General features: G+C 39.7%; 1 protein-coding gene across 4 annotated transcripts in view; it reads right to left on the bottom strand.

The window, feature by feature from the left end:
• nphs1 (NPHS1 adhesion molecule, nephrin) overlaps positions 1–19,585 on the bottom strand; it is a 102,103-nt gene that overhangs the window by 42,191 nt on the left and 40,327 nt on the right. For all 4 annotated transcript variants that reach the window (XM_084127192.1, XM_084127193.1, XM_084127194.1 and 1 more), the window contains 4 exons: positions 11,062–11,184; positions 10,717–10,798; positions 7,132–7,235; positions 4,740–4,861 (listed from right to left, as the gene is read on the bottom strand). In XM_084127192.1, the coding sequence (XP_083983318.1) occupies positions 4,740–4,861; positions 7,132–7,235; positions 10,717–10,798; positions 11,062–11,184 (431 nt within the window). The remainder of the gene's footprint in view (positions 1–4,739; positions 4,862–7,131; positions 7,236–10,716; positions 10,799–11,061; positions 11,185–19,585) is intronic.

Below are 19,585 nucleotides of genomic sequence, written 5' to 3' on the forward strand. Positions count from 1 at the left end.
AGATAGATAGATAGATAGATAGATAGATAGATAGATAGATAGATAGATAGATAGATAGATAGATAGATAGATAGATAGATAGATAGATAGATAGATAGATAGATAGATAGATAGAGACATTTGTGTCTGAAATCAGTCATCCAGTCAACGCCTTTGCAGACACTAACATTTGCATTAGCTGCAAATTATTAGAGATGTCCGGACTGACACATTTTATCAAAGTAAAACGAGAGTCTCCACTGTGAGTCTGTCTGCGGGACGCTACATGAATGGACAAGTAGATTTGGCTGCCTAGACTTCACTTGCAAATGATTTAAATCTTGACATCTTCTCTCTGTCTCTAAACACAGACATTTAATAAAGTTCTTGGTTGTAGCTCTCAGCTTTCCCCTAGGCTTGCTGATTTTAGTTCACACACACACACACACACACACACACACACACACACACGCACGCACGCACGCACGCACGCACGCACACACACACACACACACACGCACACACACACACACACACACACACACACACACACACACACACACACAAACTAAATAAATGGTTTAATTACAAAAAAATACATTTACCATAGTTTCTTAAATGTCCTATTTAAGAGAAGAATTTACACAAAGGCAATCCGCTTAACATTACCCGAGAGCCACGCTCAGAGTGTCTTTACCAAATGTTGAATGGCCTTTATAAGAAAGCACTGCTTTTGTTTATTCTCTGCTTTCGGCTCAGTCTCTTTGCATGCATATGCACGCTGTTATCTTGAGTTAGTCCACTGGCTTAGTCCAGTTAGGCACTGAAGCTTTGCATCACATTTATTAAGTTGTTTGAGATGCCAATGCTTCATAATTTCTGAGGTTGGGAAAATTTAAAGAATATAAAACCACTGGTGCACCAGCCAGATTCTAGCTAGCTTCAAATTACTTTAGCAACCTGCGTTCCACTGTGACCTTACTCTGGCATAACATTCATGGTAATTGGCCTGCAAAGCATTTTGGTAAACAGCTCTCACATGGTTGAATGATGCAGCCCATAATTTTTCATCTAACAGCTACCCGCTTAACGTAACATTTGGGCCAATTTATCTAAGTGGCACTTTCCATGAATGCAGTACACTTTGGTGTCCCATGACTTTTTAGACTTTTTTGGATTGTGAACTATTACATATGTTAGGTAAACTATACAATTATCATAATAACTACTTTTCAAACAAATCCTCCACGCAAAATAACGGTTTTGGCCTCTCCCACATCAGAGGTCTTAACCTTCTTGACTATACTGTACCAGAAATGAAAATCATAAAAATGCTTTCAGCATTTCATATTTGACATAGTCTTCAGAATATTCAATGTTTTATACAATAACAATGTCTTAATTTTCTCTGTTTAATTTTCTATTTTTTTTAATTTAAAAAAATATATATAACTGTTCTACATTTTGCATAAAACCCTATTACCAAATGGTTTCCCTAAATACACGCATGTACACGCACGCACGCACGCACACAAAAATATAAAAATATCAAATATAAAATTTCTTAAAATTGTGACACACAGCAAGTGACATCTTTTGGACTCTTTCTACAGCATGGCAAAAAATATAAATAATTTTCTTTCTTTTTTTTTATTCAAAGATCAACAGTCTGTCATTAGTCTGCCACAAAAAAACTACATTAAAATTACTATTACAACTAAATTGTCGGTCATTAAATAAGAAAACTAAATAATTGTGTAGATGATTTGCTTTGTGTAACCCGACATCAGACATTAGGCCGAAGTATTTTTTTTTGCACACAGTGCCGCGACCAATCAGTCACTCCTTTACGACTGGCTGCCTGCACATTCGGGGTTCTGGTACACCAGCCATGTCAACGAAACGAATGAACGAAAATTAGCTCATCAATGCATATGTAAATTTGCGCCTACGGTATCTTTGTAGAACTTAAAAAAAAGAAACAAAAAAGATGCTGCAGCCAATGAGCAGCCGACAGGGGCTGGCTGCAGGACGACTCAACCTCCACGGACAGTTTCTAATGTTCTATCAGACAATTAGGGCCGGATTCATTCGGAATTCGGAACAACATCTTAGAATTCGGGACTGTCCCGAATTTTTTGGGACGTCTGATCACCCTAATTACATGAGACATGATACATTTCAGTAAGTTGTAATTTATCTTTCAACATACCTTCTAATGTTCATTCATGTTTTTTTGGTGCTGTAATAGTAGTAAAGAGGAAGAGATGATTGGTTGACGCTTGATCTGCGCAGTCTCTTGAACTGAGCCTGAGGCACTACAGTGATCTGTCACGCACCAAAACTACATTTTTCGAATTTCGTGATAAAATTTACACAATTTGAAACTTGAGACAGACTTTGTTTCATATTAAAAATTACAATGCACAGAGTTTATTGTGATTATTGGATGGGTGCACGACAAATGAAAGAAATTAAATTAGAAATATTTAACACAGAAAACAGCACAGACTAAAAGACTGATCTTGAGAAACCATATCATTATCGATCAAAAGCAAGAAATCTACATGTTTGTTATCTATCCACAATGTGTATGAAACAGGAGCTCTAATTAAATGTCACTGTTTCGGTCAATGATTTGAGCCCTCCAAAATCATTTCAGACGAAAATGAACATTTCTGTTTCGGCCGCAAATTTTCGGTAATTTCGGTGCATCAAATGAGACAGACCCAAGCTAAATTCATGTATTCACACTATAAGAATAAAGAAATAACAAGACTTATTGGCTTTAAGTGCTGTGGTGGCAAATAAACTTAAAGGGGTGGTATAATGCCCCTTTCACAAGATGTAAAATAAGTCTTTGATGTCCCCAGAGTGTGTATGTGAAGTTTTAGCTCAAAATACCCCACAGATATTTTTATATAGGTGGTTGAATATGATTTCACTTTTCTAACTTTAGTTAGTGTGTAATGTTGCTGTTTGAGCATAAACAACATCTGCAAAGTTACAACGCTCAAAGTTCAAAGCAAAGGGAGATATTTTCTTTTAAATAAATTGCTTTTTAAGGACTACAACAAAAGGCTGGTAGGGACTACACACATTCCTCCCGGGTTAGTGACATCACCAACCCTAGAATTTACATAAACCCCGCCCTGAACACAATTTATAGATTATCAAGACAGAATATGCTAATCAATGACTAGAAGATAACTACACATAAGCTACATAAATTCACCAACTAACCAATCAGAAATGTTGTCTACATGTTGTCACTTCTTCTTGAGTCTCTCCATCTTTCTGGTTTGAACATAAAAGGCTAAAAGTTTTTGAAATCTCCAGTGCATGTCTGTGTGAGGTAAAAGCACACAAGCTGTTGTAGCTCCGGCCTCTGTTCCGGGAGCAGCAGCTCATTTGCATTTAAAGGAACAGACACAAAAACGGTACATTTTTGCTCACCCTAAAACTTCACATACACACTCTGGGGACATCAGAGACTTATTTTACATCTTGTGAAAATGGCATTATACCACTCCTTTAAAATTGTCCATTTTTGAGGGTGAGCAAAAAAGCACCGTTTTGTGTCTGTTCCTTTAAATGCAAATGAGCTGCTGCTTCCAGCACAGAGGCCGGAGCTTCAACAGCTTGCACTCACACAGACATGCACTGAAAATTTCCAAAACTTTTAGCCTTTTATGTTCAAACCGGATTCAGACAATGATGGAGAGACTCAAGAAGAGGTGACAACATGTAGAATGCAACAGGACATTTCTGAATGGTTAGTTGATGAATTTATGTTGATTATGTGTCTTCTAGTCATTGATTAGCATATTCTGTCTTGATAGTCTATAAACCGTGTTCAGGGGGTGGGGTTTATGTAAATTTTAGGGTAGGAATGTGTGTAGTCCCTACCAGCCTTTTGTTGTAGTCCTTAAAAAGCGATTTCTTTAAAAGAAAACATCTCCCTTTGCTTTGAACTTTGAGCGTTGTAACTTTGCAGATGTTGTTTATGCTCAAACAGCAACATTACACACTAACTAAAGTTAGAAAAGTGAAATCATAATCAACCACACCTTTAATCGACGCAAATGTACTAAAGGGGTGGTTGATTATGATATGATTTCACCCTAACAGATCACCATTTCTATTCATTTGCCACTGAATTATGCAATCTGAAGAGCTTGGAACGGCGTAGAGCGCGTTTTTCTTCCGTGCGTGTCTGTTATGAGTCAGAGAGCTCATTCGCTCTAGAGCTGTCAATCAAATTAAGTATGTGATCATAACTCTTGCCCTTCCGAATGACGACGTTGTGTTCATTTCCTTGTTCTGAGTTCCACACGGTTACGCACATAAACAACTGAGAGTAACCCTTATTGAAAAGTGTTACCAATCAAACTAAATGTTGTGACACTTTATTTTACAGAGTCCCTGTTACACATTTTACATGTAATTACTATAGTAATAACAGTCAATTATGCAACTAACCCTAAACCAAACCTTAACCCTAATTATATAGTAAGTACATGTAGTTAATTGATATTACTAAGTACTTAATTGTGTAATTACACTGTAACAAGGACAACTTAAAATAAAGTGCAACCGAAAAAGTTTCTTTAATTTATGGGAAATATAAGTTTAATCAAAAACTACAAGCCAAACATAAGGTCTTAGTTTGTATCCTGTTCAAGTAAAGGTAAAGGCCAAGTAATTATTTCTGAAAAGGAAAAGGGCAACCGATGAGGAATTTTGTATATTTCTCTCACCTTAATCCAATGCAGAGTGGCTAAAGGGTTGCCCCCGTATGACATGCACACCACCTTCAGAAAGGAACCAGCTTTGACCTCTTCATTTTCTAATCCCATGATCACCGGAGCCTGCGGGGGAACTGAACGAAGGAAGTCACAAGAGAAAGAAGGGTTACGACATCAATAGAGAGAAGTTTGAATCATTTGTATCTATTCGCAGGGATCACAGCACAGCTACTCTTAGTAAAAAATGAAATGAGTGCAGTTCATGTGCGAAAAGGAGGGAAAATATTATTAAAACAAAAGATCTTGCCTTTGTTCTGTGAGGATGGGCATCTTTTCATGTTAGAGCCAGTCATGAAAGATGAAATGGAAGAACAAAGAGCAAGATAGAAAAACGACCACTAGTTTCAGCATCACAGCGTCAGGAAGAGCACGACTCTATTTTAGTCCCGTACAACATTGTTAAATCGAGGACATTTAACGCCAGTGCAGCGGGAAGACATCGCTTGTCCCTTTGATGAAACCATTAAGAATAAAGAGCAACCCACACACTGGCACCAGTCCATAAACCAAAATAACAGATGTTTAAACCGTAATAAGGCAATGTGGAACATGAATAAATTACAGTGGAGCTGAATAATACATTTGCCATCAAATAAATTATGGGGCAGGGCCGCTCTTTGTTATTGCCCCAATCAGTTTGGAAGTGGACGCGATGGACGGATGAGAGTCTGCCATGACAAAGTGCCGTCTTGCTTACAATCTGCTGCAGATGAAAATGGCCAGTGGAAAGTTGAATTTGATGGGCCAGGCGTGCTGAGTAAGGCAGCGTTGCTGGCCATCGGTTCTGCTACATTAGCACTTATTGCACTGGCTGGGCGGTAATGGAACCATGAGCTGGGGTGAGTGAAGGGGGGCAATGTTTTAAAGCATAAATTTAGCGAGCAGAGAAAATGTGATTGGCGTTTCGGGGGAAGCTTATGCCTGTGAAATGCATCATATCACATGGATTTTGTGCATTAGGTCACATCGGTTTTCAAAGCTCACCTAATAACATAACAGATAAGCGTACAGACTTAACATGGAAAAAAAATGTGTGATAAAACATGATGCCCTAAACTGATTCGAAAGGACTTTGGTTTTTCAATTTAAAGTCAATATGAAACGGAAATCAAAACTACTTGGTACAAAATGGCAACCTGCAATTGTTACCTTAAAGGGATTGTTTATTCAAAAAGTTTGCACAAAAGAAGATATTGTGAAAAATGTCTCAGTGTTTCTTGTCCATACGATATGTGTCATTGGGGTCCAATGTCGTTTAGGACCCCATTTACAGTACTTTCATTGTACATTTCTTTAAAAACAACAACAAAAAAATCTTCTTTTATACTCTGCATTTAAACAGGTTTGAAACGTCATGAGGGTTTGGAGCCTCTAGGGGGACATGGTGATGGAAAAAATATGAGATGGGAGGAAAAATATATATTTCAATGCTTTTGCGTACGCTTGAAAAACGTTTGCCCTCTCTCGCAAAACATTTGCGTTCGCTTGCAAAAGTATTGCGTTCTCCCAGAGAAACATTGAGCTATTTTGCAAAACATTGGCGCTCTCCCAAGAAACTTTGCGTTGCCTCCCATCTCTTATTATTTCCATCACAAAAGCTTTGCGAGTGAACGCAAAGATTCCTGGAGGGATGGAAAACTTTTACGGGAGAACGCAAAAGCATTTAAATATAATGTTTTCTCCAATGTTAATGATAATGAATTCCCATGTTTGGGTGAATATTTACTTTAATGAGGTGTTTCTATCTGATCCAACCCTTAAATATATATATGCAATATATATATATATATATATATATTTTTTTTTTTTGGTGTAACCTAATGTATTTAGGCTAATTTAAATAACATGTTTGACTGCTAATAAGCTCCAAATGAATACATCAACATTTTTTCCTCACCGAAAGTCCTGTTTCACATTGTGGAAGTGAAAATGGGTTGCAAACAGCATTTAATGTTGACTTTAATGGTTCAGTGTGTACTCCTGGTACTTGGTAGTTGTTACCCTCTTAGAGTAAAGGGGACATTTATTCCTACAGTGAAAGGACAAGGAGTACTACTTGACAGGAAAAAGGCCCAATTGGCTACGAGTCACGAAGCTGTGGCCATGAACTTGGCACTAAAGGAGCAAAAATCTATGACATAGTCAAAGTCTTGGTGAATTTCATTATTTACAGTATGTACTCCATTTAATTACACTCTGCTTGAACTGAGATTTCAAATACCAAATCCAGTGGCTCTTCACATCACACACATGAATAAAAAAAATGCACATATCACTATTAATTATTAAGAGCACTCAATTGTAAACACATTCAGTGTGAATTTACACAATGCAGGGTTCTTACAGTATACCCTCATGGTCATGCCAGTCTCAAGAGCTCGAGGGGAAGCTGGGTTCTTCGCTCGACACGTCAGTCGCCGTGTGTCGTATGAGCTTTGTGCCCTGATGCTGTAAGAGAGAGCGGGATTGACTTACGTTAATGCGTTTCACACTGTGACACTTTCTCATACCCAGTGTTGCCACAATTACCCCCAACCCCACTGATCTCATAACTTTACTCATTTGCCAGCCTGGAGCATTGCCAATGTACACTTAACTATACCTGGCCTCCAAAATTTGATTGTTCAGCAATACCTTAATCAAGAGTGCAGCGCAAGTGGAATGTAGAAGATACACGTTTCAGATATTCTGACAAAATTCCACATGGATTTCAGGATTTGCCCATAGACTAAACATTTATGAGGCTGCAGGCAAAGAAAATCATTGGTCAGTCTAGGTAATTATGCTGCATAGAAAGCTGAAAAGAGGTTTTAATAAAGAAAACATGTGAAATGGGGAAATTCATAAAAAAACGAAAATTCCATTGTCCTTTTGCACGTCATTCCAACTGCTATGATTTTCTTTCTTTTGTCTTTTGTTCTTTTCTTACGCATCTCATCACAAGCCTCCGTTGCTAACAAAACATAATTTTAGAGCTAGTAACGGAGGCTTCATCCATTGACAGCAGACTAATGCAGTTATTAGAGAGCGAGAGAGAGAGAGAGAGAGAGAGAGAGAGAAAGAGAGAGAGAGAGAAAGAGAGAGAGAGAGAGAGGGAGAGAGAGAGAGAGAGAGAGAGAGAGAGAGAGAGAGAGAGAGAGAGAGAGAGATTAAGCATGTGTGTGAATTACCTCAATCTGTGCGTCTCTAAAAAGTGTTCGGCACCAGTGTCTACCAATAGCGAAACTACGTTTATTTGCTCCTCGCTAGTGAGAAACGTCATGTAGCAATAAAAAAACCAATGATGAACTAAACCAGTTGTGTTATATTATATTGAAATTATACCAGTTTATACTTCGGAGATTTAACTACAGTGCCTTATGATGGGGTAAGTTAAAATGCTGGCTCAATTTACCCCACAGCATTTGTTTCACTTTTCCCCATAGCTGCCATTTTGAACAAAACTAGCTAGCTTACAAATTCAGGCTAATATTTAGCTAAATTATTTGCATGGTTTTATAAATCTCTATATCACCAATACGAATCATAAATATTTTTAGACTTGGACAAATTTGCTTTGATGTAACAGCCATAACATCTGACAAACCCACAAACTGTTTTTAAAGTAAATGGGTGTCTTCCACTCCTGTCATATGTTTCTCCTTTTAAAAGTCTGACAGAAATGATGGGTGGTTCCAGAATATATGTTCACATTACAATAAAAGTTTATGATTGCCAAGATAAAGGGAGTGGGTCAACTTACCCACTGGCTCATCTTACCCCACTATCCCCTAATTTTGTGACAAATGTTGTTTACTATAATTATTTGCTCGGTCAGTGTTGTTGTGGGTTTTGATTCTGTAACGCTGTAAAGACCTTTGAAATAACTGAAATCATTTTGGCGAAGTGGAACTGTAATGCGGTCAAGATCTGCCTGGAACTACTTTAGCTGTGCGTTTCCTTGAAAATAATTGCACACCTTAGAACCTTTCATCAGAATCAAGCATTCAAAAGCCCCGTAGTAGGGATTTTAAGCAATAGCCTCTGATGGAATGGCAACGGCATTCTGGCGTTCTATTGCGCATGCACGACTTAACTGCTACTTCGCTTAACCGTCTACTACACATATTTGAGGTGTAACTAACAACATTTTTGCCTAACAAACTACATTTCGTTTATATATTAGAAAGAAATCAAAGTTTTTGAATGACATGAAGGTGGATAAAAGAACTGCTCCTTTAAATGTAAAAAAAGTGTAATTTTTTAGCGCCATCTAGTGGTGAGGTTACGAATTGCAACCAACATAAGTTACGGTGGCCGACAGGAAAACAATGTTGTCATCTGAGACAGCATAGAGTAGCCAGTTTCTTTACAAAGATAAATTAAGAAATTATGTTTACTTAATTATTCAGTGAAAACTATATGTTATTGAAAATATTATTGTTACTTGTTCATCATTGTGTCAGTGTTTTATTAGCTGACTTTGGCTAGCTTCTTTGCTCGAAGAACAACATAGTGACGAAACGCGTTTGTCCGTTCAGGGCTGCCGTAGAAACATGTCGGCGCAAAATGCCTACTTAACGTGTAAGAGGACCCGTGGTGTATGTAGATAGAACTGGCTCATTCTAAGGTAATAAAACCATAATGGTTCATTATGTAAGGTCTTTATACACCACTCAAAACGTAGTTATGTATATGATATTGCATTTCTGTCAACAGATCCTCCTAAATATCACACAAAGCACCTTTAAATACCCACTTCACATCTTGGTTAAATGGAAAGTTTTTTTCTTAAACTCCATCAACCACTGTTTCTTTTGCCTTTACAGTATATGCAGTATTTAAAGGAACACTCCACCCATTTGCATTAAGCTTTGCATTGTTAGAAACCCAGTCATACTATTGAATGGTCGTGCAACACTCTCTCATTTTCCCCTGAGACGGGAGAAATCCGTATTTACCTCTTAACACTTCCTCCCACAATGACGCAAAAATCGTCATTTTGCGTCATTGTTGGAGGAAGTGTAAGAGGGGGGGATTTCTGTTGAGACTACAAGCACTAGTTCCCACCCTTTCAAACCCGCCCATAGGGGGTTGGACCTAATGCGCTAACAGACCAATCACAGATCAGTGCCAGTGCGTTTGATTTCCAATGCCATCCTCTTTTTCCCGGACATGTCCAGCCGTCGAGATCATCCAAAATGTCCGGGATTCGGCTTTTGCTTTCTGCGGTCACCGTTCATTGTTTACATGCACACCTTTTGTTTCAATCTAGCTGAATTCATTCCGATTGGTGAATCTGAATGTAGTGTTTACATGAACACTAAACAAGTGATCGGTTGATGTGCGTTTTAACATTGCTAAGAAAATTCACGCTCCTCCGTGAGAGATGCGAGACCGGTGCGTCTCAGTAATGACGCCACCGACCTCGCGCCGTTCTCCTGCGCCCCTCAGCCTCGTCCTGCTCGCCACAGTAAACATGATGAATGGCGACTGTAGAACGCAAAAGCCGAACCCCGGACATTTTGGGCGATCTCGAAATCCAGGGCAAACTCATCACGGAGACTCGCTAGTAGCTTAGCTTTGTTGTTGTCAACTGCCCTATCTTACCGGTAGGCGTGGCTTGGGAGTGGCCTCCTAGGGTAACGAAGCAAGTGCATTCTGGGAGTTGTTGTCTTTCATCCACATAAGCCAAAAATAAATTTTCTGGCTTTTCTTAGTCTAGAAAGCTCCAAATTCAAAAATAATTTCACATTTCTTCTACATAAATGATCTATTTTAAATACACATTCATCTTTCCAGAGGTAAAGTGTCCCTTTAAAATCTTATCCTAGGTATTTTCTAATTTCAAAAAGGGAAATTCTCAAGGTCATAAAGTAAAATTTAAGTGGTGAAGGGGATTCAACTGCAAATAATCTTTTTTAACTTCATTGTTCGCACACAAACTTACATAACTTCGGCATGAGTTGTTAAAAGCTTATCCTGTGAGCCTGACATTGTGAAAGAATCGGTTTCCGTCAGCTCCTCTCCATCTGAGATAGAAGGAAAAAAAAGCACAAAAGTTTTAGAGTCAGTAAGCTGCCTCAGGGTACTTCTTGCCAAGAGATGGTGTGACACAAACTTAGTAAATGAATCATGATGTCTCTTGGATTGAGTTTACAGCCACTGCTTTGAAAGCTCCCACAGAGATTTTTTTTAATCTTTTATCGGCGTTGTGTATCAACAGTGTAATTGTATCATAAGAGCTATGCTTAATGGACGTAAGAAAGAGTGGGGCTCTTAAGTGATGGCATACCTCTGAACATGGTGATTTCTGCAGGAGGTTTTGCATCAGGAGCGATGCAGGTCACCGTGTATTCGTCTCCCTCCACCCACGGCTCATCAGACTCCAGCTGGATGTACGGCTGTGAGGGCGGGACTTAAACAAGAGAGAGAATGAGAAGAAGGTGAGGAGAGATTAACCTGCAGGGGATTGTCACAATATATTATTTTATTGCAAGCTGTGAACTCATTTGGTGTCTGGTTGAAGAGATATTTCAGAGCTTTAAACACACACACACACACACACACACACACACACACACACACACACACACACACACACACACACACACACACACACACACACACACTTCTGAGCGAGGTACTTTGGACACAAAATGTATGATATTTCTCCATAAGTAAGCTAAATTTGAAGGGTTTTGGCAACATAATAAAACCCTGGTTCAAACAAAAAGTAAATGTAGTTTTGTATATGTGTGGGGAAGCACATTTAACATTCATTTGTATCATTAAATATAAAAAGTAACGTGATACAATTTTTAATTAATATTATATGTACATCTTATAACCTGTTATATATATATTTATATCCGTTATACTACTACTACTACTACTACTACTACAATCCAATACATATTAATTTTCAAATGTTTGGGATCATCAGTATATGTTTTAACTTTTACTCTTTTATACTTTTATTCAGCAAGGATGCATTAAACTGATCAAAAGTGGAGTGGGCAGGATATTGGGTGGGATCGGGTCATCTATGTTGAAGAGTGTAGTGGGCTGGAGAGGGTCGAGGTCTGCAGTGAAATTGATGAGCCAGCGCTCCTCAACTGGCTCAATCGGAGAACTGTCTCACCGGACCTAACTCTTCGCTGGATCTGGTGATCGGCTCCAGCCTCAGGACGGGTGTGGCGACCTGCTTTGTCTCTGAAAGAGATGGCTGCTGGAGGTGTAGATAGTCCTGGGGAGTCAGAGATAATGATGTTGTCGTCCTCAACGAATCCCATAGTGAGGGAGGATCCGCACACCCGCAAGTCGTTTCAATGAACTCGATGAACGGACAGTGATCCTCCCCCAACAGCGGCATCTGGCCGAGGATATCTTCCATCCCTCTCCAGAAACCCCGTTTCAAAGTTTCATCGTCCCAGCACACCTCGTAAAAAGTTCCAGGTACTCCTTCACATAATCGTCCAGCTACCAGCCGTTTTGTGAAAAGCAGTCCTCATAATCTGTTTTGGTCTGTTCTTCTGTCACACTTGTCTTGGCAGTTAACAGAATCATGATGCAGAATAGCAGATACTAACTAATTTAATGGACACGAAGAGAATACACAGGTAAAGGCACGAAGAATCATAACATTAATTGCACATTCGTAAGACGAGAACCGACAATGAACTGAATGAGACAGGGAGTATAAATACACAGGGAAACTAACAGACAGAAAGTAATCAGTTACCAAGGAGACTAACTAGGATGCAATCAAGACTAAACTTAACTGAAGCACATTAAACACTAAACACAGCATAATCCTGCAAAGATGTGTTTGACATCTTCATTTGGGGGCTTTTCAGAACATATATTAATAAAAGATATTAATTTATCAGCAAGCATATCATGTAATTAATTCAACAAATGCTTTTTTATTTCACCCAATAAGTGCCAACATTTTAACATCAAAAGTGAAGATAATTTTTTGCCATTTGATGACCCTCTTTTTTTAACGGGCCTTCCGAACACTCAAACTGAAAATACATTCAAACTCCCTTTTAGGCAAAATGAAAGTAGTGATGCCTAGTAATGTTGACGCTGCAAATTAAACTGGGATAGGATAAAGTATTTATTCAGTGAAAACATCACATATTTCATCTGTAAGGGTAGATTTAGCGTTTGGTTTACACCGTGTCCTGACCAAAGCAATGAAAGCTATTTCTTTTATGTTAAGGGCATTCACACTGACAGCGCTTTGCAGAAACAAAGCGACCAGAAGTCATTCATTTTCAATGAGAGCTGGTGATCTGAGGCAACATTAGGGAGAGATGAATTTAAGAAAGTTCATCTTCATGCAAATGCACACTGACAATGCAGAGAATGCCAGTGGGAGTGCAGATAAGTTCTGAGTGGTTTTTAGCATGTTGTTACAGTATGTGACTGCAAAGTTATTCTGGCCAAGTCAAAAGAGTCTACAGTCTTTACTCTATGATATGGCTCAGGTCCATCCTTCAATGTAAATCTGACAGATTTATACCCTCTTTATTGTCTGGCAGGAAATACAATTGTAGGTCTGATTGCTTTGAAGAGTAATAGCATCCCACTTCTTCACAAGCCACACATTATTATTCATCTAAGTATGTCCAGCTTATAGTCAACTAATGTAAAGTAAACGAGTCTCATGAGGTTTGCTCTATGCAAATTAATCAATTATTTGTTAGATTGAATGCATGCATAAATAAATCATACAGGTTGTGTATTATCCACTTGTCCAGCATAAAAAAGCCTTTGCGATCATCTCTGGTTTATTTGTTTTGGATATTTCTGTATTTTTTACTGACTTGAATGCATAATTGCACAACTCAGATGGATAAGCTTCCCAGGTTTACTTAAAACAGACAATAAAAACAGATTTGACGTTATCTAATTTATCTTTATTCTTTAAAGAGGCCATATTATGCTTTTTTACAAAGTCTTGATTTTGTTTATAGGGTCTACTAGAAAAGTCTTTTGTGCTTAAATGTTAAAAATGTTCAAATGTTTTTCACATTATTTACAATGTTTCAGCAACTCTCTTCCCAGTCTGTCAGTAACACTCTGTTTAGTTCCTGTCTCTATGAAGCCCCTGCTTCTGAAAAGTGCAATGTCCTCTGATTGGTCGACTGGATCAGTTTGTTGTGATTGGCCAGCTGTTTCAAGCGGGTTTCAGAAATGTCACGCCCCTTACCATGATCATTAGTTTCAACACACTACTAACACTAACTCAACCAGGATTCGTCCCTTTAATAGAATATCAGAAACTACGAACTCAAGCTAAAGAGGCTCAATGTGCTCAGGAAGAGGCTCTCATGGCAAAGGAGGCATTATCTAACCAGTTAGAAAGACGACGCAAGCTGAAAAGAGCAGAAACTGATTTAGAAGTGGCCAAGCTGGTGAGTTCCCTGCTCAGTAAAGATACAAGTTTGACTGATCCAGAGACTCGAGCATCACCAGACAACACCGGGCAACCACCTCAATTCCTTGTCATGCTCAGCCGACCAACCTATATTTCAACAGTCTCCCTACCCATTATCTTCCATGATACAAGCCACACAGACTGTTCCAGAAGTGTGCCCAATGCACAGTTTAGTCAATAACCAAAACTCTTAGTTGACATTACAAGCAACAATGCCTGCGCGAGTTCCAGCTCCCACAGCACAATTGTCCCCAAGTGCAGTCACTCAATTCCAAGGAAAATCTCAAGCTGCATATTCTCGGGAGAGCATGGCATCCGTCCCACAGCAGTCTCCAAGCCATATTTCTAGGCCATTACCTCAATTCAACTCAAAGCAACCATCTGCAACCCAATCTGTGACACCAGACACAGATAGTGTTCTGATTTCACAGACTGTAACTCCTGTTGCAAACATTACCTCAACCTCAAATGTGAATACTTTGTTACCAGTCCAGGTAGCTTCACCAATCAGTCAGAAACATCCCTTTCCAGCCACTCATCACAGAGTGACAGTCTCATATAACACACCCATCTATCCTTAACAACACCAACATCCGCCTGTTCCCCAAACTCGTTACTTACCTCAAACCGGAACCAAATTTTTTATTGCAGCTGCCTATGGCATCCCTCAGCCCACACTACCAGTGTTTTAAAGTGGCACCAAAAGTGACTTTGCCTTGTTGAAATTGGCCTTGGACAATTTATTAAGCCATCATACTCATTTTAGTGAGCAGTACAAATTAGAGATGCGCGGTTGGCGGTTACAGCCGCGGACTCCACGGATAAACCGCGGATCGGGCGGATGACGTGACGAAAAATAATATTTGAATTAAATAGAATCAACCGATCAAATGAAAGTCTCGTGGCTGTCATCAGCAGCGCCTTGCATCGCCCAATCAGCGGATGGCGGGCGGATGAGGTTTTGAAAATTGGTCAAAAACGTTGGTGCGGATGGATGGCGGACAGATGATGAGTTTTGTGATGCGGTTGCGGATGAAATAATAGCCCATCCGCGCATCTCTAGTACAAATATCAAGTGTTACTGAGCCATCTGAAATTTGACAGTGCTCAGCAGTTGACTGAGGCATACATGCACCACCCACAACCCACAACAAAATCGGTGATTCCAATTTCTTTTTGACTCATTTGCCTTATCTGTCCAATCACTCAAACCCTTTGTTGGCATTCTGGGGACTCTAGAGGGACAGAATGGGTATGAGCTATGAGCTTAGGTGTGGTTTTCATGTGGACTGCCTTCTAGGCAAGATGCCACCTGCTTACTAAGACAGCTTTGTAGAGTACCGTCTAAGTCATGGCATTCTCCAAACTGGTACAGATAGAACCTACACTCTCCCTGACTTGGTGGCTTGGTTACAAACAAAGTCACAAGCGAAGCGCATCTCTAGCCGAACAGCTGCCATGTTTCAGCCTTACCATAAGACAGAGAGTAGTCAACACCTGACATCTGAGAAAGCTGTCAAGCCCTCTGAACCTGCCCAGGCTAAAGTCATTTCCAAGCCTACTGTCCTCATTGTGACAACCGAGATCCTTATCTCAACTCCTGTGATAAATTCAAGACGTTGATCACCACCCAGATTGTGACGGCCATGTGAAGTCTGCAAAGAACTGCTCCTTACTGTCCTACATGACATTTGACATCCACACAAATCTATCTTGACAGACCCAACTGCTAACACAAAGTTATGCTTAAGGTTGTCAAAGTTCTCTTGCATAATGGTGGTCAAACAATGGAAGCCTATGCTATTCTTGATGATGGCTCCGAGAGAACCACCATCCTTCCTCCAGTAATTCAGCAGCTTAAACTAAATGAAGCCCCAGAAGTTCTCCCTCTACAGACAATCCATCAAAGTCATATCAAACTTGAAGGGTCCATAGTAACCTTGGAGGTTTCTCCCATCACCAAACCAACAGCAAGGTATGTCATCCATAATGCCTTTACAGCCTCTGGTCTATGTCTTGCTGAACACAATTATCCTGTGGCAACTCTCCAGAAAGCATATCAGCACCTGAAAAGTCTACCACCATAACCTGTAGACAGAGTCAAACCCTTACTCCTCATAGGGTCCGGTACACCCCACCTCCTGACTCTTCCTCAGCCTGTACGTAAGAGAACATTGGATGGCCCTGTCGCCATATATACAAGGCCGGATGGATACTGCAAGGCCCAATGTGTCCAATTCAGCCCCTCAGAGGCCAGCAACAATGTCTGCACATTATGACACCACGTGATGGGCTATATAAGCATATGAAGCACTTATGACAATTTAACACCTTGCCATACAATGAAAAGCTGATCACAAGATCAAAGCAGGACCAACAATTCTATAACCCCTTACAGTCTGCTACGGTGGTCAGCGGTATTCTACCCCATTGCTAAGGCAGTCTCATATCACCTTGCCCCATGCAGACCAAGAGGCCTTGCTAACCAGTTTCAGAATATTGAGATAAAGCTGGCAAAGAGTCCTGAGCAGGCTAAAACCTATTGCTCTGAAATTCAAAAGCTTGAATCTGCAGGCTAAATAGCCAAGATGTCACCAGGGGAGACAGACAAGACAACAGAGTCCTGGTTTATCCCATATCACATGGTGTATCATAATGGGAAAGACTGAATAGTCTTCAACTGTTCCTTCCGGTACCAAGGACAAAGCTTGAATGAACAACTACTTCCTAGGCCAACACTGGGGCCATCTTTACTGGGCGTTATCTTGAAGTTCTGGCAACATGCCATTGCAGTTAGTGGGGACATCAACGGCATGTTCCACCAGGTACACTCGTTATTGCGGTGCAATGTGGGATAGAATGAATGCACTCGATTTTGTCCACTATGGTTTCCACTACAAATGGAATGGCTGTCCCTTCAAATAATGCCCTATTTGAGGGCATAGAGGCGATTTTGGATTCAGCCATTGTTTACAAGCTGTTTTATTGACATCTTTCTGCAGTTGAAACAGTAGCTGCGTTTACATGGACACATATAATCGGATTGACGGCTCAATCGGACTAAAAAACCTTCATGTAAACACCTGATCTGATTGAGCTCGATCCGAATGAAATTTCGATCGGATTGAAAGGGGTGGTTTACCCCTTTTGTAATCCGATCGAGAGAACATGTAAACACTTGATCGGATTGAAAACCGAAACTGAAAGGACTGCGCATGTGCAATGACGTTAACTAGTTTAATGACTTATGACGCGCGGAACGAGCTGTTCTTCCTGTTGAATAAAGTGTCATATTAATAAGTTTCCCGTCATTCTAAAATTCTCATTTCACTCGCGCGTCTGTGAAGTGAAGCAGGACAACGTCCCACCAGTCCTTGTTTTGGATTCTCATCCACAGACGACTGGTTTTGGCCACGGGGAGGGGCATTTTTCCTGCATGATCAATAAGCAGCACGGCAAAACGGTTAATATGCTCTAAATTATGACCAGAGACGAATTAATATTACGTCTGCTTTTTAAAACAAATAATGAACCAATAGAAGAGAATATTTATGCGCGAAAAGCGGGAAACTCTGTATATTCGTGCAGTGTGCGCATGTCAAAACATCAGATCCGATTTGAAACTTGTGACATATAAACGCGCGCATCAACCCGATTACTTTATTTATCATTCATGTAAACACCTTGTTCGGATTCATCAATCGGACTGATTTCATTCCGATTGTGTCCATGTAAACGTAGCTACTGATTGAGCGATTACTTGAGAGACATGATACGGATTTCAGTAAGATGGACTGTATCTTTCAACATATTTTCTGATGTTCATTCATGCTTATTTTGTTCTGTAACATAGTAAAAAGGAGGACTGATCACGTTCACTAGCCCTCCACTTTGCTTGAACTGAGGCGCTACAGTGATCTCTCGCGCCACATTAAAGAGTGTCAAAATGGTATTTATTGTTTGAATTACATGATAAAATGGACAGGATCACAAAGCACAAAGTTTATTGTGATTTACTGGACAAACATTAAAGAGGTTTTCAACACTGTTGGGTCAAGCATTTATTCTTTGGTTAATACATCTCTCAGCTCAGGGTGTGTTCCAGCTGATTTTAAACATTGTGCAACCGCTGTTAAAAAAAAAAAGAATAATCTGGATCTTTCAATTTTGGCTAATTTTAGACCTATTTCTAAACTTCCCTTTTTAGCGAAAATCTTGGAAAGAGTGGTTTTGAATCAACTTAAATTTTTAGATGATTGTAGTATTAACAAAAAATTCCAGTCTGGGTTTAAGCCCCGGCAAAACGGGGTGCTTAGTGTTTTTGGATTTGACTGCTACCTTTGACACGGTCAACCACTCCATTCTTTTATCCCAACTTGAACAGTGTGTTGGCATAAAGGCCACAGCCCTTAAATGGTTCCAATCATACTTGACAGAGTTTTTCTGTTCACCTTGATGAATTTTCTTCATCTGCTGCTCCTTTTACTTGAGGTGTTCCCCAAGGGTCCATATTGGGACCCATGCAGTTTTCGTTGTACATGCTGCCTTTGGGGTCCATTTTTTAAAAACACAATATTTCCTATCATTGTTATACAGATGATGTACAAATCTTTTTGCCCGTCAAAACAAATGATAAAGTTTCTATTCAGTCATTGCTTAACTGCCTGAGAGACTTAAAAAATATGGTTAGATCAGAATTTTCTCTGTCTTAACGAAAATAAGACTAAGGTTGTTGTGTTTGGTCGTCCTGGGGATCTAAGTGCTTGTGTAGGTGCTATTGGCTCGTTAGGATCACACATTCGTCCATTTACAAAGAATCTCGGTGTGATATTTGACAGTGCTTTTAAATTTGAAAAACAGATTAGTTCTGTTGTAAGAGCCAGATTTTTTTCAACTGAGATTGTTGGCTAAAATCAAGTCCTGCCGCACAATGATTTTGAAAGAGTTATCCATGCTTTTATTATGTCTAGGCTAGATTACTGTAATTCTTTATATGTTGGACTGGATCAGTCATCTCTTTATCATTTACAGTTAGTCCAGAATGTAGCAGCTCAGCTCCTAACTGGGACTAAAAAGCGTGAACACATTACTCCGGTTGTAGCCTCGCTCCACTGACTTCCTGTTCGTTTCAGGATTGATTTTAAGATTCTATTGCTTGTTTTTAAGAGTTTGAATGGGTTGGCGCCTTCTAATTTATCAGAACTTTTACACGGCCACACTCCTATCAAAGCACTGAAGTCGTCCAATCAGATGTTCCGAGATCCAGGTTGAAAAATAAAGGTGACCGAGCCTTCGCAGTGGCTGGTCCTAATCTCTGGAATAGTTTACCGCTTCATATAAGAACAGCTAGGACTTCTGAAATGTTTAA

The sequence above is a fragment of the Abramis brama genome (genome assembly GCF_963993115.1).
Source record: "Abramis brama genome assembly, chromosome: 10".
Classification (NCBI taxonomy): Eukaryota; Metazoa; Chordata; class Actinopteri; order Cypriniformes; family Leuciscidae; genus Abramis; species Abramis brama.